Genomic DNA, 26,966 nt, shown 5'->3' with positions numbered 1-26,966 from the left:
AATAATGGGTGTTACTGCCTTTATCATGAAACAAATATGTGTATCATTGCGCTTACCAAGAGCAAGTACTTCATATTACTACTAATTTCATTGTGTTGCAAAATCAATAAACAGTTGCTTTTCCATAACAATGTTCTACTTACTCTCTTTGCTTCTCTCTTTATAACTTGTTTGCTGCCTTTTAAATTTTTCTTTACTTTTGAAAATCATTGTCTTGCATTCTGTCCCTAGGTTATTTTGTTGAATCATCATTCACCTTTCTCGATTTAGCAGGCTTGGAGTACCACTTCAGACCTCTGGGTGGTGCTAGAAAACCCGGTACATAAATCCCTGTGATTTTGTTGGTTTTATTTTTATCACCAGTAGTTTATCTCCTCAGAATAGGACCAGTACACCAGTAACTAAACCATCTTTCGTTAGAGACAGTGCATGCCTAACACTTGCCGCATAGACTAGAGCTGATAGATAGCCCCTGCTGCCTTCACATTTACCAATCTATTATTGGGTGACTTAAAGAATGTGGCACAGCTTCTCAAAATACAGCATACAGTTTTGAAGGGATTCTGTTTATATACAGTATTTGGACTCTTCTCCCCCCCCCCCCACTTTCAGAAGCAAACAACATTTTCAAAATTCCTTTTGGGGGAATATAGTTGTTCAGTTCTTTTTTTTATCCTCCTTTCTCCCCACTTCCCACCTCTCATTTACAACTGAAATCCCTTTAAACTGCGCGCTTACCTTTCCGTGCTCTTGAAGTAACTGTTAAGTTCTCAGCATAGCACAGCTGCTGACTTTGCAGCACTGGAAGAGAAGGGTGGTGCAGCGTGATAGTGCATTCTCAAACCAAGCCAGCATTTAAGGAAAGTAAAATAAACCCCATTACAAAGTATGTGTGCTACAGATTGCCCTTCAGATTGCCATTCACTCCTCCCTCCCCTCTCTCCAGACATGCAGTTTCTGTCTATCCAAACAAACATGGCAGATGCCATTCTGGTCATGTCTGCTTCAGTGCTCTCTCCTAGCACTTCTTAATTTTTCCTTTCTAACCTCTCTCACCACTCACAACAGCTTTTCGCAACCCCCCCTCCCAGCCCCCATGCTTTCTCCTCACACTACTAGTTGCTTATTTTCTGTTATAGAAAAAAGAATGTCATACTAAAATTGCAGATTTTTCTGGCCTATCCTGTTTTTGTTTTTGTTTTTTTAAAAAAGGCTGGTGGTGGAGGAGAAATTTCACTCTAGGATTGCAAAATGGCTAGGATTGTATATAATGCTAGTGGAAATGGTGGAGAGGATAAGAAAAAGTGGATATGGACAATGAAAAAAGTCCTAATAAAAAGCAGCATATAGGTGTTGGTATAATGGCTGGAATGATTAGGATAGTATGACATTTGTCCAAATGGCCATTCAATAATGGATGCTTTTGGTAAGGCATCTATTGTATGTGACACCAACTTTGGTGGAAGAACCCTCAAAATTACGTATTTGTTATTTAAATGTATATCCCACCTTTTCAGACAATGATAAAAGAAAACAATGGCATTAACGTTTGAAACACACATATAAAACGAACGAACAACAAATATGGGCAGATATTCCTATTTGCTTCATGGCACAGGGTTAGATTTGTGCAAGCCTCTGCCCAAATAAATTCTCACATATATATATTTTTATATATGTTAACTGGATTGATATTTAGCATGATATAGCATTATATAAATAGTTTTTATAAATAAAAAAGTCAATTAAATCAGCTTTATATCCTCTATAATTTATTTACAGGAATTCTTAGAACTTCGAGTCTGCCTAACTTTTCGTCCCCTTCTTTAGTCTCCTTTCTTGGCATGGTGTGCTGGCTGTATTCACTCCTGTCTCATCTTAATAATACAGGTGCTCATGATTCTGAAGCATCCTGGTCAAAAGACTTACTTTCTTCTGGTTTGCATGACACATAAGCGAATATGTGGCTTCCCGAGACTGAAAATTCAGGCTCCTGGAAAGAAGCTTGCAGCCCCTTTGCCCCTGCTATGTCTTCTTTTTGCTCCTACTGCATGCTGGGCTACACCAAGCTTACACTTAGTCTATTGTCTGAATCAGGGCCTGTGGTTAAAACCTTCTCCTCCTTAACCATGAGCTGTAGCCAAGGTTTGTTCAGGCAAACCAGAACTTAGTAGCCAAATGCTCTTTTTAAACAGATTTGTTTTTCTAAAGCCCAAATACGGGTAGGCATGTTCAGTGCTTCTCTATCATTTCCCCATATTTCCTCCAGGCTTACTGCATCACCTTTTTTGTAAGCACAATGGGATGGACACGGAAATCTCATTGTGTTTATTTATTGCCATTTCATTCAGATTTGTCTCGTTAAAATGCTGTTTGTTTGGCTGAATGAATAATGGTGGCAACCTGACATTATATCATTTTGTGCCCAGTCTTTGAGTCACCTACAAAGTCCCCTGAAAGTCCTTCCTGTTTGTTAAAGGTGCCATTTGATAGGAAGAAAACCTATTACTCTGGTATACTTTTCCCTCTAGAGGACTAGGAAGTTGCATTTCTGCATGTGGGCTGTCAATTAGCATTATTTCCATTTGTTTTAGATCCAGACAGGCGATCTGTTTCAACAATGAACCTTTCGAAACATGTTGATCCAGTCATTAACAAGCGACTCTCCTCCTCATCTGCAACATTACTAAATTCTCCAGACAGAGGTACAGTTTTTTTAAAAGGAACAACTGAAAGGAAAGAGCTAAAATGTTCTGTAAAACCTCAGCAACTATTAAAGGCACTTTATTTACATTGCAAAGAGGAAAGAAAAAAGCTTCCAACACAAGACCATATTTTGGAAAGAAAAAAAACACCACATATCTGAAATATTGAAACTTGCCTGAATCGGTACACTTAGCAAGTGCTAAAAGCAGTGCTTCTGTCAGGTTTTTTAGTAAATGAATTGAAAACTAAAGAACCAACTCATCTATCTCTCCATACTGCATGGAATCCATTTTAATTTTTTGAACATCACCACTAGACCATACTCATTTGGTTATTTTATATTTTTTTAACCACTTAAAAACAAGTTATTGAATTTCTCCAGGGCATTCAGATAACTGGCTTAAGTTGGGTAAGAAACTGGATATTCAGTGACTCTGTGATCTTACACAGTGACTTGATTTGAAAGATAAGCTTTATTCCAAATCATATTTCAGTCTTTCGGCCGGAGGTGGGGGAGTTCAGCTAAATGAGATGCTTCTTTCATTTTAATGTTTTATTGGACATAGAACAAAAAATGGGTCTGTCTCATATGTTCGTTGCTTAGAAACCAATAGAGGAAATATACTATCTCAGTGTTAACGAAAAATATCCAGAGTGTTGTAATCTGGTTTGTTGCAGATACTCATTTTTAAAATGTAGGTTTATGTTTATTTATATTTTTTTTAAAAAAGGTTATCAATTATTACAAGACAGTATTGTGAAACTGGTTGGAAGGTCTCATATGTTTGGTAAACCCAGGCTGCAATCCTATACACCCTTACCTGGGAGTAAGTACCATTAAATTCAATGGCACTTGCTTTGGGTAAACATGTGTAGGATTGTTCTGATTATGTCTTTGCAATCTGTGGGGTTTGCTTTCAGTATTTGTGTGTGCTTTTCTGCATGTATGGCAATATATGTGTCCCCATGCTGTGTTGTATGCCAGGCTGACAGTTCATATGCTGTAGCTTTGAAACATTGTCAAAGAGTGACTAATCTGGCTGTAGCAACCTTTTAGGTAGCAAAGTACAATTTCTCAAGAAATTGTTCTTACACAAGAAATATAGTTTATTTCTTTTCTATATTAATACACAGAAACTTTCAAAGATTCCCTCCCCCCCAAAAGTTAAACAAACTTTTTTTAAGAGAAGGGTTAAGATTTATGATAAAATGTATTGGAAGTATAGCCAGAAAAGAGATACACACTTCCTATTTATTGCAAAGTGCTGTTTGTAGATAAGTGTGCCCGTTTTCAAATCACGAATTGAGCTTTGAAAGGAGTGGTTGTAATCGCATGTGTTTTGTTCCTGAAAAGCGCTCTCCTTAAACTTACTTTCCCAGTTCCCCAGTACATCCATTCCATGACAATTTAGCCTTCTGTATGTTCAGGCAGAAGTGTTCATGTAACATTTAAATGAATGTGGAAACCTAGTTTTGCTGTGAAAATGCAGTGATTTTCAAAGTTGACTCTTGTCCTACCAAACATGGTCCTTTAGATTCCCAGCTTCAGTTGTCGGAACATGAAAGGGTTCTGAAGAGCTACCTGGGTGTCATTAAGAGTTTTACCAGCTAGGTTTCTTCATATTATCAGAGATTATAGCTCTCATAGCCCTGGTGGCATTGCCTTTGAGAATGCTTTGACAGGAACTATACCAGTGGTGGGTGGAGCCAGAAGCAAAAGTGGGTGGAGTCTCAGATGTATTTCCCCCTTCTAGTACAGCTAGTTTGTCTCAAATACCTCTCTCTATCTTGGATCTATTATCATAGTTCAAGGACACATTCCATCCTGGCAAAAACAATCAGGGTGCAAAGCAGAGCTAGAAAGGGTTGTGGAGGATTCCATGAGCCAGGTAGAGAAGTCTAGAGCAGGCACTAGGCAAACTTGGCCCTCCATATGTTTTTGGGACTACAATTCCCATCATCCCTGATCACTCGTCCTGTTAGCTAGGGATCATGGGAGTTGTAGTCCCAAAACAACTGGAGGGCCGAGTTTGCCTATGCCTGGTCTAGAGAGCTGTATTTGGCCACAACGCCTGAGGTTCCCCATCTCTGATCCTAGAGCAGTGAGCTGGGCCACTGTGAGAGCTAACTCTCCACCCCCCTCCCATTGCTGCATCCTTGTGCACTACTTGACAAGCCGCCTTTGAATCTGAGTCTCAAAAGCAGTTTTCCTTCTGACAGGACATGATGTGACACTGGTATTAAGTGGAGGAAAACTATGTATGGAAAAGCTCTTCTGTAGTCCTAAATTGCATTTTTGGATCATGGCTTTAAATATGAATTGGAGCCAAGTGTCATATTTAATTCAATGCAATTTTAAGGACTATCAATTATGTATTCCCCCTAAAGGGTCAGATTGTTATCATCTATCTTCTCCCCCTCCATTACACAAATCTATGGCTGGCAGAGCTATACAGAAGAATTCCAGTTTTTTTCCTATTTGCCACTCCATCTGCTGCATCTGTTACTAAGTTGGTAGAGCATGAGACTCTTCATCTCAAGGTCGTAGGTTTGAGCCCCACGTTGGGCAAAAGATTCCTGCATTACAGGGGGTTGGACTGGATGACCCTTCTGGCCCCTTCCAGCTCTACAATTCTATGATTCTAATACAAGAAGAGCCTGGCTAGACCAGGCCGACACTAGTCCAGTATCCTGCTGCTCACAGTGGCATACTAGATGGCTGTTGGTAGCCCACAAGCAGTGCATGGGTACAACAGGAGCAAGCTTGCTTATGAGCTTCAGCAGCTGATGTTCAGAGGCATACTCCCCCCAATACTGGAGGAGGTACACAGCCATTGTAAGTAGTAGCCATGGATACTTTCATCCATGAATTTGTCCAACGCCTTTTTTAAACCATGCAAGTCGGTGACCGTCATGTCTTCCAGCAGTGCCTTCCATATTTAAGTATGTGCTCTGTGGAAAAGTAATTGCTTTTGTCTGTCCTGAATACTCGCATCATTCAGCTTCATTGGCTGATCCTTCATTCTGGTATTATGTGAGGGGAAGAAAAAGTCTATCGAGCCACATTTTCTGTGTGTGTGTTTGTGTTTGTATCTACTGTATTTTTATGTGTGCTCCGCTGTATTTTTATGTGTGCACCCTTGTCCTCTGCTCTTGTGGCTGTGCGGCATCTATGGTGTAGAACGAAAACCTGATTCCTGTGGCCCACCAGATGTTGTCGTACGTCAGTGCTCAGGGATGTTGGGAGTTGTGGTCAAGGAACACCTGGAGAGCCAGCAGTTCCCCACCCTTGCTCCCAAAAATGGCGTTGCCTCACAAATTAGACTCCAGGTGGCCTTAGCTAGGTCAGTTTCAGGAGCTAAGCTGTGATGTGCAAAAGCATGGCTATGAAGCTGGGACATTTTATTTTTCTCTACAGATCCTGCACCCAACAAAGACTCCCAGCTCAAAATATGAGGGGAACTTGCAGTCCTATCCTATGGATGTTTACTCAGAAGTAAATTCCCTATGCATAATAAATAGTACTAGTTTTTGGATCACGCACACACACACACGCTCCACTTACTTAGCTCCATGATGATTTCACAACAGGATTAGTAGAAAAAACATATTGTACAGAAAATGAAAAATAGCTCTCTGAACCAACTGCAGGACTGTAGTGAAACTGGCTTTGTTTTTAGATTGCGTGGGTGGACTCAGCACATCGGCTCTCCACAAACCCCACACATAGTGTAATCTGTGCCTGTCGAGGAGGTGAGATCATATTGAGATCAACATAAATTGTACTGTCTGCAAATCCCAAAGTTCTTTGAAAGCACAGGTTCTGCAACCTGATATAAGTCATATCGAAGAGGCCATTTGAGCTTTTGTCCAGCAACACCAAATAGGAACTACTGAAAGTGGAAAATTTGTCCTTGCCATTTAGCTGGTTGGTGACAACTTTCCAAGTAAATAGTTGTCTATACCCACCATCCATTTGAAGCACCCTAAGTAGTTTTCCACTAATGGATGCATTAAGGTAACACCACACATAAGGACTATCCCTCAGTGACAGACCACATGCTTAGCATGCAGAGGGTCCCTGGGGCAATACCTGCATTCCAGGTAGGGCTCGGTAAGACTCCTGTCTGAAACACTGACTGAAAATATTTAGCTAGATGGACTAATAGAGACAGATGGGTTCAGTACAAGGCAGTTTCATATGCTCTGGATATGTAGCAGTTTCCATGTGACACAAATTTATCCATTGTTAATTGTACTTAGAAGGACCAATTGAAATAATTGGACTTACTCGTTTCAGTGGGTCTACTCTGTCTCTTTCACACAACTATTTTAATTGCTCAGAAAACTGGTTGTTAACCGTATAAAATGCTAGCATACTTTTGCACGATTGCATTTTGCATTTAATTTTTCAGTTATGCCTCTAGTAGGTAAAGGAGAAGGTGGCCCTTAGCTTCACTGTTGGTTTCTACAGTGCACATAATTCAGATGGGTAAAAAATAAATAAATCAAATAACTCCGTCTTTTTGCTCTTAAACATAAAATATATGTTCAAAACCTTTTACTGGGGATGTAGCACACATTTCAGTTAGACCTGAATCCTGAATCCTAAGTTCATAAATATTCTGGTGCTGTTTACAAAATCTGAATAGTCACTGATGTTTTTGAAAAGTTCCATCCCAGAGTTACATTTAGCCCATTTCTTTCATTTACCTGTTTAGACCAATTTTAACAGTAAATAGTGTAGTTGTAGTATAACAATAACAAAGTGCAATAACAAAGTGCAATTTCCTTTCTAAAATCTAATCTTTTATGAACATATATTCACTAAATATCCTAAGGACGATAAAATACTTTCCAACTTTAAGCAATGTATTTCTGACATAAGTAAATTTTCTATTTGATAGGAAAAAATGGATACATTTTTATTTTATTTTATTGCACTGATGTTTGATTAGCCAACCCAAGAGAATTACTCCTAATTGTTCTAGCATGACCCCTCTGGTCAATGAAAACTAAACGGGATCTCGAGACCTCATTTTTCTGAAGAAATTATGCAGGACCTAGCTAAGTGTCCTTCCCTTTTTCATAGTGCCTACATGGGGCTAAATTTAACTGATTCCTACTGAAACCTCTTCATGGCTATGCTTAGGAGAAAGTACCACAATGCATTTGAACTTTTCTTCCTTTTTGTTTCAGTTCTTTGGAGTCAAAATTGTTCACCTTCCAAATAGTTTCACTTTGATTGCCCAGTGGAAAAGTATCTCTGCTTTTCTCTTTATTGATCTTCAGCTGGTAGAAGCTGATGTGGAGTGTTGTTGTTTCTTATTAAAATTGTTTAGATATGGGGCAAATGGGCTTGTTAATTTCATCCATCAACATATAACTTTGTAATATCCTACCACTTTTCTCCTAGACATATACAGCATTTGTGTGTGTTCTGTCACCACATATATTCAGAACCTATTTCTGCAAAACTTTAGATTCAATTCTCTCTAACCTGTTTTAGGCATGGAAGCTCTGACCCACTTTGTACGTTACTCTTCCTGTCCAACATGCTTATGTTATTACTCACCAGTACTGGAGGAACTGGATGTTGTGATATTTCTGATCTTGGGAAGAAGCTGCGATGTTCTACAACTTCTCTTCTCTGGCATTACATTGCTGGCAGGGGGAAAGCACCAGCAATAACAGGAGGGTGTTACCGCCATGCACCTTCCCCTTAGTGCATAAGGACTTGCATGCACAGAAGAGATACATGTGCATAGCCCACCACCACACACTGGCCTCTAATTTTGGCCTAGAACTGTGTTGATAGCAAATTTTACAGAAGCATCTAAAATGTTAATGATAGCAAGTGAAGTTGTGCAGTGTATTTTGCTTTTCTGATACAAAATGTGGGGGTGGTGTGGTACAAATGCATTATGTTGTTAACTTGGCAGTTAGCTTTTACAACTTTTTCTAGTTGCTAATAGATAACAGTGCCGACTTACTTTTATTATTTATCAATATTGAACCACTGCAGAACTGGGAGAAACAAATGATTAGAAAAATAATCAGTTCAGTAACCTATTGCACTCAGGTTTTCCAAGGCAAATTTGTAGGGGAGAAAGAGGTACTGTATTTAATTCTTCCCATGCCTACTGATTATGACTTGCAAGTCCCCCCTACTTCCAGTTTCAGAGTCTGACTTGAGAGAAAAATGGGGTAAAATGCTCCCCCACACTCAGTTTCACCCATGCGTTCATGTTAAAAGGAAAATGCAAGGTTCCAAGCCCCCAGTTTGCCTCCAAGCATGTATTTCTATCTTAAGTTTCAAGGTGCTTATACAAAAGAAGCAGAAGGCAGGGAAATGAAAGGGCAGCAAGAGCAATAGTACTCAACAATGTTTCTTACTTGAATATTTCAATTATTTTCCCTCCCATGAACTTGTACTTTGCTAGTAAACAGTTTATTGAAGCGAATGTGTGTGTACGAAATGGCGGAGAATGAAATCTGCTGACTTTCATAGTAGGCAGAGAAAAGTGGTGCCCGGAACAGCTCATTGGGGGGAAATAATGCAAATGATGTTCCTCAAGATTTTACTGCAATGCCTCCCCCCCCCCCTCTGCATTTTTAAGATTCAAGTTTTAATGGCCACAGATGTGCCTTAATGGGGGCATACATAGTATATTTTGTACTTTATATAATCTGTCTGGACATGGTTCTATTAACGAAAAACCTCTTTTGCTTCAGTTTATTATGTAAGAGCATTTATGCAGGCAGCCTACTATGAATGTGAGAAAATATTTCTTCTGCAACTCCATTTTTCCCGGGGTGATAAAATTAAATTAGAAGGAGCATTCAAGTTCCTTCCAGGAAAAGTTTGAGATGTGATTTGTGCTTCAGGGTTAGATGAAGTCTAAGTTGCACTTGGAAACAAGGGCTACTGAAGTTAAGTTGTGATTAAATTGTCCCCTTGGTTTCAATCAGACCTGTGTTTAGCTAACTTAATCTGGTTCCACTTATATAATGCTTTTATCTGTCTGTTTCTCTGTGAATGCATACCAGTTTCAGAAGAGATTACTTCTTTCCCCACATTGGAAGAATTGTTTCTCCATGTATGTGAAAAACGTGACATAACCATCTGAAAAATGGACTTTGGAGTAATTCTAGTGTGTAATGAAACCCTGTGTTAGGCGAGAAGCAGATTGATGAAGCTTATTGGGCAAGTAGTGGCACTTTCTGCCACTACTTGTTGCAGATTGAAAGGAAACATGTGCATCTCCTTCGTGTGGAAAATCATGCAATGCATGTAGAACATGTGCATCTCCCATGTGTTTTCCTTTTGCACATTGCAAGAAGCAACAGAAATGGAGGCAGTTGCATTTCAAAGCTTCTTGGAGTGTGTGAAACAGGCCGTGGTAAATGTTTTCTTTGTGAGAGCTGATAAATAAAAGACATGAGCAACGGTAGTGATGGTGCATGGAAATAATTTTTAAAAAACCTTTTACAATAAGCCACTCTATATGCTTCACATTGAAATACATATTTTCTGGTTAGGAGTAACAGAACATCTATTGCTCATCAGAGCACTGTGATATATGTCAACGATTTCTTGAAAAGGTGTGTTGACAATAAAAAATGAAATAGAAATAATACTATAAAAAGTAAATGGAGTGAGGAGTCTGTAGCTGTTTAATGTTTGTCATAACAATATTCTTGCCAGGGGACAGTGGTTTATAGCCTCTTTGTAGGGTACCTGCTCATCTGTGGAAGGCATGTGATCTAACATCTTGCTTATATGGTGACACTCAGCTCGACGCCTGCAGCTAAGTCCATGGGAAAGCAGCGTTGTTAGCAGACTACTGACACCAACACATTCATTCTTGGCCAGAAGTAAAAGTGCAGCCACCTTGTCAGGAGATGCAGGTAAAATGAAAAACATTATAGAACTAATTCCTCTGCTCAGTTGTGTTTCTTCTTCTTCTTCTTCTTCTTCTTCTTCTTCTTCTTCTACTACTACTACTACTACTACTACTACTACTACTGCTACTACAGTGGTACCTCGTGTTACATACCGTCCCCCTTACGAATGCTGCGGGTTACGCACTCCGCTAACCCGGAAGTAGATGCCCCTTGTTGCGACCTTTGCCCCAGGATGCGAGCGGAGGTCCCATTCCGGCGGTGCGGCAGCAGCAGGAGGCGCCATTAGAGAAAGCGCGCCTCATGTTATGAGCGGTTTCCTGTTACTAACAGACCTCCGGAACAGATTAAGTACATAACACGAGGTACCACTGTATATCTCTGCAAGCCTGTTTTAAAATGAAGTTTGTCCAAGGTTCATAATGTATAGTTGATTTGTCCATGGATGGAATTAACTTGACTTTTCTTAAAAAGGATCCATTAGCGGAAACTTGCTCCTGCAGCTATGTTAGTTTTTAGCCTCTCAAATAAGAGGTGTGTGTGTTCTAGAGGTTATTGAGGAGTGGTTTTGCAGAAATCGAGCACATTGGCGTCCCTTAGATATTAAGGGGGCCATACCATTTACTTGTGGGCCTGAGTCCCACCCACTGACTTTCAGTGGAAAGTGGGAACCTTTCCCTGACTTGTGTCCTTAGTCATTAAATAGGGAGCATTTAGCAGAGACTATTTTGTCTGGTTCTGCCTCAGAGATGGGGAATCTTTGGCCCTTCCAGTGTTGTTGAACTATTGGCTATGGGGCTGATGCGTGTCCAGCTACATCTGGTGGGCCACTTGTTCCCCATACATGATCTACTGGATTAAGAGAGAGAGAGAGAGAGAATGAAAACATGATTAGTGAGATAAATATTTCTGTGAGAGAGTTTGTGAAAGAGAGCCTTGTTTACATATTTCATATTTGCTCAGCATCCCTACCTCATGAACCCAGTGCTTGAGAACAGTAATGCATAGAAAATGAAAGCGTCAGTGTTACAAAATCTTAAAGTACAAATGACCTCAAATTGTTCCCCAGTGTGTCAGCTATAATTTCTATCCCAAGGTCATCCTTAAATCTTCCCTTGTTGCTCTACATTAATAATTTGCCAGGGGATAAAAAGAAGAGGCATCAGACTGGAACACACACACACACACACACACACACACACACACACACACACACACAGTGAATTAAGTCCTAAGAGACTTGAGGAAAAGTCACATGTGTTTGATACAAAACCCAGTGTGTCAAATGAATGATGACACTTCCTGTTCTCTCATTATATCAGTTTGGAAATGATTAATTTCACAGTTTATATAATAAGAGTTAATGTAGGCCTTTGCTAGGCGATTTTGGTACTATATTACAACCTCTTTTGAATATGTAAGTATTCCCAGGCGCTTACAACTTCATTTCAGAAAAAGGAGTCTAGCAGGCATGGGAGAATAGAATTTGAAATATTTATTCTAGCTGAGGACCATTGGCTTTTCAGAGGAAGATTAAGGCATACATACAGTAAAAACATTTAGGGTAGACGGTAGATAGGCAATCCATATCTTTCCATAGAGAGAAATATGTTACAAAGCCAAGCAGTGTTTGCCTTATCCATACAAGAAAAAGTTATCTGTATTTGCCTTGTCCTTAAACTTTCTAGTCTATGCATTGAGACTTGACACTCCACTTCCACCCCCAAAAACAAACCCACACACTGGTATAGTATTTACAAAAATCCAAGAAACAAAGTCTAATTCAGTAGTGTAACCTTAGTGGTGAAACACTTGGCCTATTCCCATTTTTAATGTCTCTGAAGGTATCCAAGGATGATCACGTGATCTTTCTAGTTTGAGCATGTCTCTTTTTCTCTCTGTATTAATATCTTATTTCCTTTCTTCCTCCTTCATTCATTCCTTCTTCCTCTTCCTGTTTCCTTCTCTTGACTTTCCTTTTACCTTTTTGGTTTTGTATATATTATGTAAATTTTTAACATAAAAAAACCTCCCATACCCTAGTCATCCCCATTTGTCCTCGTTCAGCATCTTGCAGCCCCATCAGCCCTCTCTCCTTCAAGGCCGTAAGCTGTCGGAATCCAGCAGACAGAGCAAAACTCTTTGGCACGACACCTGATGTTAGACGTAGGAGGACTACACATTCAGCAGGGGTAAGTAAGCTCATTAGTTATGAATAGGCTTATTGCTGTGGTGAAGCGAAGCTACAGAAATGATAGACTACATACTCTGCTTTCATCAGAGAAAATGGGTTTGGTAGACAACAAGATGATTAATATGAAGTTTTAAACAGCTGAGGGTTTTCCCCCAATAAGCAAATGCTTATTTCCAAACACCAGATACTATCAAATTTAATAGTAAAGGTTGCCTTTCTTTGTGTACTATCTCTTTTCCCATGCACAATGTGCAAAGAACTTCTTGTCGAATCACATGGTGATGTGGCTGATTGAACCTCTTTGTCAAATTTTAGATGAGCAGAAAAGAAAAGGAAAAGGTCCTTTCGTTGTCTAACCCATCTGGCAAAAAAAGATCACGTTCACCTGCTACCTTCAGAAGCAAATCAGCTGCTTGGTAAGTAATTGGCTGACTGCCTGTGCATCGTTTTAAGTGCTGTTTTCAGCCAGCATTTGCTGGAAAAATAGAATGTACATAGAAATGGAAAGAAAGTGCAACTGTTAGAGGAGTGGCCCTACTCTGATTTTCCACCCACTCACCTCTGGATTATCAGGAAGGCCTTCTTTAACCACTTGACCCTGGAGAATATTGGAACAGACTGTGATATCACACCAGACTGGGACACTCGGTCTCTGATTTAGGCAAAGGACGATCATGCATGCACAAACTGAAGTGGACATACTTCCCACAGCCTGCTAAACATGCAGCTGACATCTGTATGAAAGTACAGTGAGTAAGGCATTTCACACCGTATGATAGCTACCTTGTAGCTAAGAAAATGGCCGTTACTCATCTGCCTCTAGGACCATTGTACAGCTAACAAATGTTTGAAGAACATGTTTAATGATATGGCAGTATAGTAATCCTTTTATGGCAGTGTACAGATACATATATATATACACACACAGAGAGAGAGAGAGAGAGCGCGCGCGCGCGCGCTCAGGATCCAGAGTTCATTTACACACATCAGGGTTTTTGTTGTTGTTGTTGTTGTTGTTGTTGTTGTTGTTGCTGCTGCTGCTGCGTGTTGCTGTTGCATGTTTTGTTATGTCCAGTGGGGTTTGTTCCAAGTGCTTTGCCATGAGACACTGGAAAGGCTGCTTTTTTTGAAAAATGCCTCTTTGGTATGTAGAGCTACTTACAGAAGTGCTTGGTTCTGGGCCACAGGGAGTTTCTCATACTAGAGAACTCTCTGTTGAGGCAGACTTTTGACCTTTGCAAGACACGGAAGAAGACAGCAGGACACAGGGAGATGCTTTATACTGAGTCAGATCAGAGGTCCATCTCGTTCGTTACTGTCTCCATTGATTGGCAGCTGCTCTCCAGGGTTTCAGACTCAGCTCTCTCTGGAGATGCCAATGATTGAACCTAGGACCTTTTGCATGGAAAGTCCCAGAGTTACAATAACCCATTGTTATACATCTAGTGAAGGCAATCCTGTTTCCATGGCGCCAGCATAATCTTTACCCATTGGCAAGAAAAAAGGGAAAGCTTCTCAGCATGATTGCAGTATTCATCCTGACTGCTCACAGCTAAATACTTATCTGTATTTAGTTCTGTTCTTGCTAGTCTTGAAGATAAGTTATCAGCTATTAATGTTGCTGTCACTGTTCCTTTATGGCTCCAGGCATGCCTCTAGGTCTTTACCTTTCTTGCCTGGAACACCCAAAAAGGTGGTTTCATCACATGGATCATCCAGAATCTCTTCCGCTCAACAACGCCCTCCTTCCCCTGGCAACATCCGACCCACCAAAAATGACCGCAAAGTGGAAAATGTGAAAAAAGAAATGCAGCGGGAGTCTGAGAAGACCACTGAAGAAAAGACAGACCATGCGAAAGCAACCTTCAGTCCCACAGTGGTTACAAACCAAGAAGCACTCCCTTGTAAAATAGAGACCACACAAAGTAAGACTTGACTTATTAGCATTCCAGTGTGTTCCTAACTACCCTGGCCCATCTTCCAAACAGGTAGCATTTGGGTGCCATTTTGATTCGCTAAAGCCAATGGGGGGAGTTGTGGCAGGCCTCCGAGTTTAATGATTTCAAAATGCTTCACATTCATTGTCTTTGTTGAGACTCCAAATTTTGGAGAGCCGTCAGGCAAGAAAACCCACAGTGGCCCCCTCCTTGGTGAGGGCAACCCTCACTTTAATGGGCTACCTCCATAGCACTACCATTGCTGCCATGTTCTTCCCCTCCTCATCACTGTTGCCACTGTCATCTTGTTCACTCATTAATTCACCCACCCTCTGGACCTGAGGGAGCAAGCAGGGAGGGGCTGCTGCTTCCCCCTCCTTTCTCACCACTCATATTATTATTATTATTATTATTATTATTATTATTATTATTATTATCATTACACTGCCACTCTGGGCAGCTTCTGCCTCTCTCCTTTTCTCAACATCAGCTAGCAGACCCTGCCTTGGCAATTTAAAATTTCCTCCTAGTTACAGAAGTTGCATAAATGTTTCCTGATTTTTGACACCTGATAAAAACTTTTTTGTTTAGGCAACTCTACCCGGACACGTAATTTTAATAAGTGTATTTGTGTTTTTTTAGCTGTGGATTTCTCTAGATTTTGATAATTGGACTGTTTGTACTGCTTTCAAAGTCTGTTTTACCACTATTTTAATGAATATTTTATGCTGTTTTTCTTAAACCACTTAGAGATGCTTTTTATTTAATTTCTTTCTTTCTCCCTCCCTCCCTCCCTCCCTCCCTCCCTCCCTCCCTCCCTCCCTCTCCCCTCTAATATCACCAAGATGATAGGATGTCCAGGTACACAGAATATGCATTGCTGAATATTCCTTTCTTACTGTTTCAGTTGCTGCTCCAGTTCTGCCCTCTGCTCCTTCAGTTGCTTCACCACCTCCTATCTGTAGCAAGCCTTCTGCGGGGACAACAGACCCAGAAGAAGCAACCAGGTTGCTTAGCGAAAAAAGAAGGCTGGCCCGGGAACAACGAGAGCGGGAAGAGCAGGAAAGAAGAGAGAGGGAAGAGACTGAAAGGTGACGATCTCGACATTTAGAAGGGATGTAGAAGATGCCCTTTTAGCACAGCTTAACATTTCTTTGCATAAGTCATAGCCCCCCCAAATCACAATGTTGAAAACCAGATATTGCCTAGCCCTACTGTTTGCATCTACATAGTTCCACCTTATTTCAGAAATCATGACATATGGGTATATCACAATGTTTAGTTGGTGACATATATTGTGATGTTGAAAACCAGATATTTCCCAGTCATAATGAGAACAGAATGCAGGGTAATATGGTGCCCTGTCTGAGGCCAAAATTTGACACCCTTCGGTCCAAAGCCACTTCCCAAAGGCGGGTAAGAGAAGCACTGGGTTTGGGAAGGAGGCACAAGGCTCTGGGCAAGGTCCTGTCTTTTTCCCTAAGCTGCGCAAGTGCTAACTAGGCTTTGGGAAGAAGGCAGGAGGATTCTAGGACCTTGTCAGAACCCTCCCAGCTCTTCCCAAAGCCCAGTGCTTACCAAGCTTTGGGAAGGAAGCAGGAAGGCACCACCACGCCCTGTGCAGGGGAACCAGTCATGATCCCCTAAATTCACCTTTGCAGAATGCATGGAAGGGGAGTTCTTACTATTGTGTAAACCCTCACACAGTAGTCTCCCAGCTTGTGTTGCCCCCTGCACTCTGAATTGGTACAGGCCAGAGAGAAGTATGATGTGGCCCTTACTAATGGCGTCCGCCCAAATAATGTGTTTCCAGAGAAGAAAAACTCTTCTTTTTTACTTTTTGTGTTATGAACTGCTGCTGTCTGCCGCTTGTTTCTTTTGGTGAATTTGGTGTTTGGAAGCACTTTAATTTAGTATTTGTTTAGCTGTTTGCTTTATGTTGCTAAAGGGCAGAATAAACTATACCAGAATAATAAAAGCAAAAGTCTTATCCCCTCCCCATCCTGACACACCCCTACCCTGCTGTACATTCTTCTGAGGCTCATTCTTGATGCTCATAGACAAAAGAAGGAGGAGCTGGCCCAGAGGATAGCAGAAGAAAGAGCTCGCCGAGAGGAGGAGGCTCAGAAACAGGAAGCAGAGAGGAAGCAGAAAGAGGCAGAACATAAGCAGGAAGAAGAGGAGCAGTTGTGCCGCCTAGCGGAAGAAAAAGAAAAGAAAGAACGAGAGGAAATGGAACACCTTCAGAAGCAGGTTTTAGAAATTAAAGAGGATTTTCACATTATTATCAGGGTGTATTGCAGAGATCGCTAAAGGATGCTTATGTGACTTTCTGAACTGGTAGAAACTCTTGAGATGAAATGAAGGGAAGAGAAGACATCCTTAGCACCCTAGAGGATTCCTGGTTTAGACACACAAGTCGTACCACCTCATGTGGCCAAACCTGACATCCCACAGCACCACACTGGTCTACATTTAGGCACCCTGCATTCCTGCAAAAAACAAATGTTGCCACTTTGGACAATAAGCATTGCCACCTTAGGGCAATACTTTAATTAGGTCAACCAAAATGTCACAAAATAGTGTGGAAGCTTTTGTGTTCTCCAGAGTTCTCAGATGAGGTGGTAAACAAAGTGAGGGGTGGGGGAGGCGAAAAAGTTGGCTGATGTTAGAAGCCAGTTAGTCACAGTCATAAGATGGAATGTGGGAGGAGGCAGCAGACACTCAAATTAGGCTCTGCTAGGAATACAACATGTTTCTCCTGGTTCATGCTGGGTTTCATATTTTTGCTTTAGCGGTTTTGTTGAAATAGTCTGCTTCTAGTGAGATCAAAACTAGCCTTTTCCCTGTTCCAGTTCTCCATCTTTAACTTGGAAATATAAGGTTGGATCCAGATTTAGTAGCATTTAGAGAAGACCCACTGAAATCAGTGGGACTAGTACAGGGTTAAATCCAGACTGAGTCACATCCATATCATGCAGTACATTTCTGCTTTGAACATGCAAGGGGAAATCCCTTTTCTAAAAACTCTTTCTGTGCCCCGCCCTGCCCCCGCAACTCCCAGTGCAAATAGCACCTTCAGAAGGAGGAATTCCTCTCAGGGTTACAGCAGGAGAGGAAAGGGTTAAGCTCCCCCTTTGCTCTGATTCCATTCATTATCAGACACTGCCCCCACAAGATAGTGCAATTTATTAAAACCTGCATGTTCAGTACAAAGATGCACTTAGCATCTTGTGTAGTTTGGCCCCCTAAACACAGTTTTCAGTGTATCCTCCCAACATATCCGTGTACAGAGAAAAGAAGCTACTTGGTGATAAATACAGACATCAAGAGTAACTGTGGAGGTAAGAATTATGTACTCCCAGGAAAATGAATGATCCTTTCAGCAGGAACATTGGCATTTTAATTTTTGGAGGAGGCTGTATAGAAGTACAGGGTTGAATTTAGAACCCTACATTTTAATTTGGAAAGCACTGTGATTGAAATACAGAGAAGTAATGAGATTGCACATCCAGTGAGGTTCTTTTATGAGCAGCAGCACCCTCCCCTCCCCTCCACCTCCCCCCCCCCCGGCCCAATTGTAAGCTGCTTATGAAATCTATTAGAAGCTGATTTCATTATGGAAATAGAAAAGAACTATGATGCAAACACTGCTGTACTTACACAGCCTCTTGGTGCCTGCTTGTGGGATTGCAGACACGGAAGTGAACCATCAGGTTAGTTAAAAACTCGATGAGCAGATAAACAAATGTTTGTTGATAGATGAGTTAATCCATGTTTTCCTTTGCTGTGTTGGCATTTAGAAGGAAGAAGAGGCTCGGTTACGAGAAGAGCAGATTCGGTTAGAGCGTGAAAAGCATTTCCAGAGAGAAGAACAAGAGCGCTTGGAAAGGAAGAAGGTAACAGGAAGGCACATGGGCATGTGGAACAGGATCTTGTGTGTGGCTGGAACCTTCCCAATTAGGGCAGGTGGCCATTGGAATTTCCTGCGATTTAGCCTTGTGGATGGGCGGCGGTTGAGCTTGAGGGCCAGATTTCCTAACAGAAGACACTCCAGCCATTTTCCGGGGACCTTCCTTTACAAGAGGCCTCTTCTGGCCTTGCACCCTCCATGTGTCCATGCTGCACGTGCACAAATTATCCCTCTGATTTGGAACCCTGCACAATCAGAGTTGCAAATCACAGGGAAGACCTATACTTCTGGGGATATCTTTTTCTGTTAAGGGCCACATTCCATCAGGGATAATCTATTGGGGGCCACATGCTGGTGGTGGGTGGAGCCAAAACCAGAAATGGGCATCCCCTTCTTTCTCTCCTTCCTTCCTTCCTTCCTTGTTTCTGCCACCCCATTTTCCCTCTATCACCCTATTTCCACTTCTATGTTTCCCACATTAAACTAGGCCAAGACCCACAGGTGGCCCTCTGGCCACAGTTTTTCCATCCCTGATCTATGCACATACGACGAGGCTTCTCTTCATATTTGTTAGTCCAAACATGTACAGTGTGGCAACAGGAGTGGCCTCTTCCATTCCACCCATTTGCATGGAGGGAAACTCTCAAAACAAGCTTTGCAGTGAGTGCTGTGAATGTGCTTTGAACTCGCTGCTTATAGTGTGATGGTGCCTGTTAAAAAGAAACTGGATGGTGATACATGCCACCCAGCCAATTTGTCACTGCCACCTCCCCCTTCCATCCTGCCTGTTGGAGAATAAGTCTCTTGAGAATGTTTCTGTCTCAGGGGGACGGGGAAATGGCAGAGGAGGACATGGTAGAATGGGGGACTGGAGCATGAGAGGAGGGAACCAGGAGGGGGAGCATGCAAGGAGGCAGCTTGTTCACCATCTTCCTCCCACTGCCACCATCTCCCCCTGTAGGGAGCGGGTGGTGCTGTGGTCTAAACCACTGGGCCTCTTGGTCTTGCTGATCAGAAGGTCAGCAGTTTGAATCCGTACAACAGGGTGAGCTCCTGTTGCTCTGTCCCAGCTCCTGCCAACCTAGCAGTTCAAAAGCACACCAGTGCAAGTAGATAAATAGGTACCGCTGCGGTGGGAAGGTAAACGGCGTTTCTGTGTGCTCTGGCTTCTGTTGCGCCAGAAGCAGTTTAGTCCTGCTGGCCACATGACCCAGAAAGCTGTCTGTGCACAAACACCAGCTCCCTCAGCTTGAAGTGAGATGAGCACCGCAACCCCATAATCACCTTTGACTGGACTTAACCATCCAGGGGTCCTTTACCTTTACCTGTACCTTCTTATCCTGCTGTTGGGTTCTTGAGATAGACACAGCCCATTTCAGGAAATCAGGGTCAGGGCACTTAATTCCACAACAATAGGAAGAGAAAGAAGTGGCAGCATTGGCGTGTCTGTAGTAAGTACCAGTTTCCTGTAGCCCTCCAGATACTGTTGGAACTCCCACTCCCATCAGCCCCAGCCAGTTTTCCCAGTTGTCTTGGTTGATGGGAGCTGTAGTTCACCAGCATTTGAAGGGCCATTGGTTCCCCATATCTGGTATAGGAACACATCCATTAAAAAGAGAGTTCACAATGTGTTCACAGCACGTAGTTAAAGACTAACCACAGTAAAGGGTATTTTTATTTTCTTTGCAGCGTCTTGAGGAAATTATGAAAAGAACTAGAAGAACAGAAGCTGCAGAGAAGGTAGATACTTCACTTCATCCTCTCTTTGTAGAAAACATTGCTACCTTCATATATAGATACATTATCTGTCAGTGGAGCGTCTAACTTTTTTATTTAAAAAAAATGATTTATTTTACAGAAATCAAATGAGCAGCAAAATGGGGAGATAGCAAAGGAAACAGGTATTACTTTCTTGATCCGCATCTACTTTTGTTCTGAAATGATTATTATTCACAGCATGACTTGAGTAGGAGAGAATTTTAAAAGCTGGCAGTCCAAATATATTTAATGAAAAGTCAATGATGAATCAAAGCATGTGAAAGCACATGATAGTCTGCTACAAACATAATTATGTGTGCAATTAAATATATAATTATCAGTGTGCAATTAAATATATAATTAGGAATACAAGCTTTTATTAGTTTAATTGCCAGATTAATCAACCAAAGCTTTAAATAATTAGTCAGTTGGGGGTCAGTTTTAATCAGTATGGGCAAAATCATCAGTCTTTCCAGCTGCACATGACCTATGGCCATGGCAGGGTCACTGATTTCAAGTGTAATTATGCTACTGTCATAAATTACTTTTATTTGCATTTTTTAAAACATGAAATTAGAAGGGCATAAATTATCTGTTACGATTTCTAAACAAAAGAGGTGCAAAAGGAGAGATTTCTTGCTAGATTGTTTTGTCAAGCCATGATGTTGTTACTAATTAGATATTAGAGGTTTTCCTAACACCAAGAGGGAAACCAAGTTGTTTGCAGAGCTTAATTGGACGCAGAACCCTCTATTTCTGTCTTTGCTTTAAGCCCGGAGCATATGATGTGCTAAGACAACCTTTCCCAACCAGGAACTTTCCAGATGTTTTGGTCTCCCAACTCCCATCAGCCCCAACCAGCCAATGATCGGGGTGATGGGAGCCTGGAGTCGAAAACATCTGGAAGGCACCGGGTTTGAGAAGGATGTGCTATGGAATTAAGACAGGAAAAAAAGTAAGTCTGTTGGTACAACTAAGGATGTTCCAGATGTTCTCAAACAGGTTATTCCGTTCTAATTTTTCTATGTGCATGTTTGGCACATTGGCTTCCTTGTGTTCATGTTTATTTTGTCATAGATAGTCATAGTCATTTTGTGGCTTGTCATCCACATCAGTAGGAGGAACTTCATGAGTTGTTTCTGGAGGAGTTTTCGTCCCTCCTCATAATTGTTCCTCTCCTGTTATCCGCTGCCTTTTCTGTTCTGAGCATGTACATGGATTGAAGTAAATGCACCCTTTTCTGTCAAAAGTGATGTGGAAAACTTTCCCCCCTTTCTCTAGCTGTGAGCACTCCATTAAGCCCTGCGATGGGTTCTCAGGTTCAGTGTGTGCCAGAATCTCCACGGAACGGGGAATTGCTCACCCATACCCACGTGCTAATTTCTCATCAGCCCACAGTCAACCTTGACAGGTGAGAGACCTGAACTGAGATGTCTCTAGCAATACCTGATGTTTTTTCTTACTGAGATGAAAGCGTATTAAATCAGATTATTTTCCCTTTTTGGGTGTCTCTATCAGAAAGTTTTCATCACCTGCTCAACACAAGCAAACACCCCCCAGCAATCAAATACACTGAGTACTACTGTATTCAGTGTCTGTCAAATGTTCCTACATTAAATATTGTCGTTCTTATCAAACCACTTAAAAGCACAGCTTGCTGCTTGGTAGCTAAGAGCATACCCTTTAAATTTTAATGAGACATTTTCTCCTCCTATCTGCACTACACCATTATTGAAAAAGAAGTTGCTGTAGAAAATACATTGCTAGATTTCTGCTTTCATTGTACAAAAAAGAATGCAAGCTCTCTTACATGAGTGTCAGTCAGCATGTTTTTTAAAAGCTTTTTTATAACTAGAATCAGAGCAAGAATATCCTTTGTGTATACAAAGATTTCTTTGCACTCCTGGATGGGGGGCACAGTTAGCAGCGGCACAGCTATCTAGCTTCTCACAGAGTCACACTTTTCACACACAGGCTTGGAGGAAGCTTGTTTGCCACTCTTCAGAATAAGCCATCGAGAACCTTGTCCTTAGGCATGTCCCTTCTCCTCTCCTCATCTTTCATGCTCACGAGGTGGTCAGAAGCTTCCACTTTTCATTTTAAACTAACTACCGTTCATTATGATGACCAAATCATCATCTGCATATCCATGAACAACAAAGCAACAAGGACGGCCAACCTGAACAGCACTGTTTATTGTGCCAGAGCATGAAAGGTGCCTTAAGGCAAAATAAAAACAGCTGCTCCAACCCTTAACACTATACAAAGCTTATTAAAAGTGAAATATGTTCAGTATTTAAAGGGAAAACTGCACCCGCCAATGTTTAATTCTGCTTCAAATTAATTAGCAAGTACCACCTGGCTGTCAGTATTTATCATTGTGTATATCAGTTATCTGTCCCTTTAGATTGAATGTTGTATCTGCAAATTGTGTAAACTCTAGAGAGGTGTACATTGGCAGAAAGGCAGGGAGGCTGCTAGGAGACTAAAACAAGAATACCTGATGCATCCAATTTGCATAAATAATATTGAATTGTTAAATCAGAGGACACTTTCTTGACACTCATGGGTTAGAAGTGGTGAATTTTTTTTATTGGCCACTATTTTGACATGACCAACAGTATTTGCATTGTAACTCATTTTGCACCATTGGTGCCTGACAAATTCTGTGTACATAAATGTTAAGAAGAGCCTGCCACTCCAGTGACCTATCTAGTCCAGCATCCTGTTCTCACAGTGGCCAACCAGATGCCTGGGAAAGCATGAGAGCTGGGCATGAGCACAAAAGTCCTCTGCCCACCTGCACTTCCCAGAAACTGGTATTCAGAAGATTACCGCTTCTAACAATGAAAGTAGGACATAGCCATTGTGACTATTAGCCATTGATAGCCTTATCCTCCATGAATTTGTTTAATCTTCTTTTAAAGTTGGTGTAGTCCAACAGATGGAGCTATATACTGAATCAGACCATTTGATGCATCTAAGCCATTTTTGTCTATTCCCATGGCTAATGATTCTCTAGGGCCTCTAGCAGAGGACTTTCCCAGCATGGCTGCCTGAGATCTTTTTAACCAGAATGATTAAAGACTGAAGTGTCAACCTCCTATTTTTGCAAACCATGTGCTCTTCCACTGGGCTGCGAGTTTACATTAACAGAAGCTAGTCTAGCGTCAGGCAAATGCTTCATACTGCCAGTGCATGAAAAACAAAGACAGCACTGTAAATTCATCTAAGACAGTTTTGAACAGTTGTTTTCATAGAATTGTAGAGTTGGAAGGGTCCCTGGGGATCATCTAGTCCAACCCCCTGCAATGCAGGAATATGCAGCTGTCCCATACGGGAATCGAACCTGTAACCTTGGCATTATCAGCACCACCCTCTAACCATCTGAGCTATTATATTCTTGTCACTGCTGTGCAGCTTGTGTTGATTCCAGTGAAATCAATGTTTTAACAGTGTAGCAATTGTTTCATATTCTATTTAATGGAATAATGTTACTGTAGTGGCTGGGGAAACCCAGCCAGATGGGCAGGGTATAAATAATAAATTACTATTATTATTCTTACTACTATTACTATTACTATTACTACTACTATAATTATTATTATTACATAGATGTGATGCGATTGTTTGACTCTGGAAATGAAACTGCATGATATGCAGTCAGTTACACAGAGTTAGTAGTGACTTCTTTTTACAGTGGTACCTCGGTTTACTAACTTTATCCATTCTGGAAGTTTGTTCTTAAACCAAAGCCGTTATTAAACTGAGGTGCACTTTACTTTATGAGGCCTCCCGCCGCTAGTGCCCTTCCACCGTTCGGCTTCCATTCATAGACCAAGGTAAAGTTCACTAACCGGAACACTACTTCAGGTTTTGCAGAGTTTGTATACCAAAAGGTTCATAAACAGGGCTGTTCTTAAACCAAGGTACCACTGTATAATACCATTTCTACTTTCATGATTATTCTCGTATTGATAAAAGCAATGTGATCTTATACATTAAAAAATTATAAGAATCAGGATGTTAGAATGCTAGATACAGTGGTACCTCGGGTTAAGTACTTAATTCGTTCTGGAGGTCCGTTCTTAACCTGAAACTGTTCTTAACCTGAAGCACCACTTTAGCTAATGGGGCCTCCTGCTGCTGCCGTGCCGCCAGAGCACAATTTCTGTTCTCATCCTGAAGCAAAGTTCTTAACCTGAGGTAATATTTCTGGGTTAGCGGAGTCTGTAACCTGAAGCGTATATAACCTGAAGCGTATGTAACCCGAGGTACCACTGTAATGGGAGGATTCTATCAAAAATAGGACATTGATCTTCAACTTGTGGGAAAGGCCCTGGCCAATGTGCAGCACCGCTGCTTTTTCTTAGAAGAGAAAGAGACATTCAAAGGAAAGCATTTGGCTTACCTCTTTAATGGAAATCAGCGCAGCTGAAAAGCACTTAATCTTTTGTGACCTAATTATTGTCAGTGGTGGAAATTAATTCTTCACTACAACAAAAACGGTGCAAGTACTAAGCTTTGCATACCGTATACAGTAAAGTAGCATACAAATGTAGAAGAAAATTAATCTTTAAAATGTTTTATAATCCGTAAGATATTTTCATTATATTTCAGTAATCTCAACCCAGGAAAACATCCAAATGAAAACGGAGTGTCTATGCAGAATGATAATTTTGAGGAGGTCATCAGCTTGCCCATGGGAACGAAACAACCCAGGCTGGATGCTATGAACAATGATGATAAAAATAGCCCTGACATTTCTTTGACTCCCATTTTGGCCTTTGAAGAGAAGGGGACCCTAGGGCCATTGCCTCAGGTAGATAACGTTCAATCACATCAAACAGCAGGTAGGTTTGTTTTAAATCTCTTGTTGATTTTCTAATGGGCATGAAGTGTGGCATCCAATATGTTTCTAGCAAGTGTCTGGATTCAATTTTTTATTAAGTGCAAGTTCAGGACATGGAACAAATTGTATAACCTCTGCTTTAAAAACGTTTGTCATGTTGCAGCCCAGTTGGAAAGATAGAAATAACTAGGAACCTGCTGGTTCGATTCACTGGGCCAATCTAAGATTGGAATGAATTATTCACCGCAAAGAGAAAGAGCATATACCTCATCCTTCCTTTCTCCACCCAAATGTGTGTTCTTTAAGAAACCGGCTGTTTTGATATAAGGGTGAGGCAAGATGACAAGATGCAAAGGGCAGGGTTCTTATAACTTCAGCAGAGGTACAGGAATAGAAACGTCAACCAGTGCAGCTCTTTTTACCCCTTCATGACAAGATGCATCTGTAAGATCATCCTCTGCTACTCAGCAATTCTATTCTCTTTTGCATCTGATCACCATACGAAGCAACTAAGTCCTTGATTAACATTTTCTGTCTGTGACTTGGAACTTGAGCTTCTCTTCCGTGAATGGGAGGGCTGCCTCCATTGATTGAAGGAACTCTGACCCAATGAAGGGTCTGCTAACGATCCACTGATTTCTCCCTTCAGCCTCCCACCCTCATATCTCCTACACAGTTCCAGAAAGTCCCTCAACTCTATCAAACATATTTGGAGGTGGCACAGGGTGGGTGGAAGGGAGAATCGGTGAAAATCACCTCTTCTCTCTCCTGCCCACAGAAGTAGCCAGCGTGTTTTTATTATAATAAAAGTACTCTTTTTTGCTGTTTGTTCCCTATAAAGAACTTTCCTTCTCTGCTAATTTGCTCTTTATTGGCTTTTCTTCTAGAAGTTGTCTGATCTCTGCTTACAAATTACCAAAGGTGGCATAAAAGTCTCTGCAGCCAGTGGAGTTCCTTCCATGCTATGAAGGAGTGTGGTAGTTTTTGCACTCTCGAGTTTTCTAAAGATTTATTGGACACTGTTTTTTTGGGTTTTTTTAAGGCCATAGTAAAACCAGCAGAAGAATTTATTGGGAATAGACTTGGATTACCTTTCTATCAAATAGATCTCACCACTAGGAAGAATCATGTTTCATGTGCATAAATTGCTTATATCCAGCAAGTTCCTTTGGTTAGCATAACAGATATTTTCTGCATTCTTGAAGACAAAAGCTTCACTGGATTCTAACAATAACGGGCTGATTGGGGTAATGGACTTGTTTTCTGTTGTTTTTGAAGATGGGTATTTGGTTTTAAAAGGTATGTAAAATCAGCAAAGTATCTTTTACATTTTACGGATTGAATACTTGAAAAGTAAATGCCTCACTGCTCTACAAGTAGGGCTACTGGGGTGTTTTTTTATTTAAGCCTTTTGGTTTAAATATTATTGCAGAGAACTCTTAATTATGGGGGCAACATAGAGGCTTCTGTATCAGGTTCTTGTAAATGTAACTCCTACATGGACATTCTGTATATTTAGGCATCACTACTGTCTTCTTGCATTTTCTTCTAAAAAATAAAATAACATAGCAGGTTTTAAAATGTGAAAAATCGAAAGCATTATTTTTTCATGGATGAAATGGAAAACCTGTTGTTATCCTAGATAATGTATTTATTAATTTTGTTCTGTACAAAATAAATCATAGAAAATGTGCTTAAAAA

General features: G+C 41.0%; 1 protein-coding gene across 6 annotated transcripts in view; it reads left to right on the top strand.

Annotated features, from left to right (window-relative positions):
* Positions 1-26,966, top strand: part of MAP7 (microtubule associated protein 7) — a 96,635-nt gene extending 69,669 nt beyond the window's left edge. For 3 of the 6 annotated variants that reach the window (XM_083498120.1, XM_083498119.1, XM_083498117.1), the window contains exons 6-18: positions 2,595-2,705; positions 10,504-10,617; positions 12,655-12,803; positions 13,121-13,221; positions 14,453-14,730; positions 15,650-15,833; positions 16,803-16,995; positions 18,546-18,641; positions 20,345-20,395; positions 20,514-20,556; positions 21,695-21,824; positions 25,034-25,266; positions 26,153-26,966. In XM_083498120.1, coding sequence (XP_083354246.1) covers positions 2,595-2,705; positions 10,504-10,617; positions 12,655-12,803; positions 13,121-13,221; positions 14,453-14,730; positions 15,650-15,833; positions 16,803-16,995; positions 18,546-18,641; positions 20,345-20,395; positions 20,514-20,556; positions 21,695-21,824; positions 25,034-25,266; positions 26,153-26,163 — 1,694 coding nt within the window. In that variant the 3' untranslated portion in view covers positions 26,164-26,966. The remainder of the gene's footprint in view (positions 1-2,594; positions 2,706-10,503; positions 10,618-12,654; positions 12,804-13,120; positions 13,222-14,452; positions 14,731-15,649; positions 15,834-16,802; positions 16,996-18,545; positions 18,642-20,344; positions 20,396-20,513; positions 20,557-21,694; positions 21,825-25,033; positions 25,267-26,152) is intronic. The other 3 variants (XM_083498122.1, XM_083498121.1, XM_083498118.1) reach the window with 1 other exon arrangement.

Source organism: Podarcis liolepis (assembly GCF_965112155.1).
Source record: "Podarcis liolepis genome assembly, chromosome: 3".
NCBI lineage: Eukaryota > Metazoa > Chordata > Lepidosauria > Squamata > Lacertidae > Podarcis > Podarcis liolepis.
Note: the sequence above shows the minus strand (reverse complement) of the source record. Positions and strands in the feature narration are given on the sequence as shown.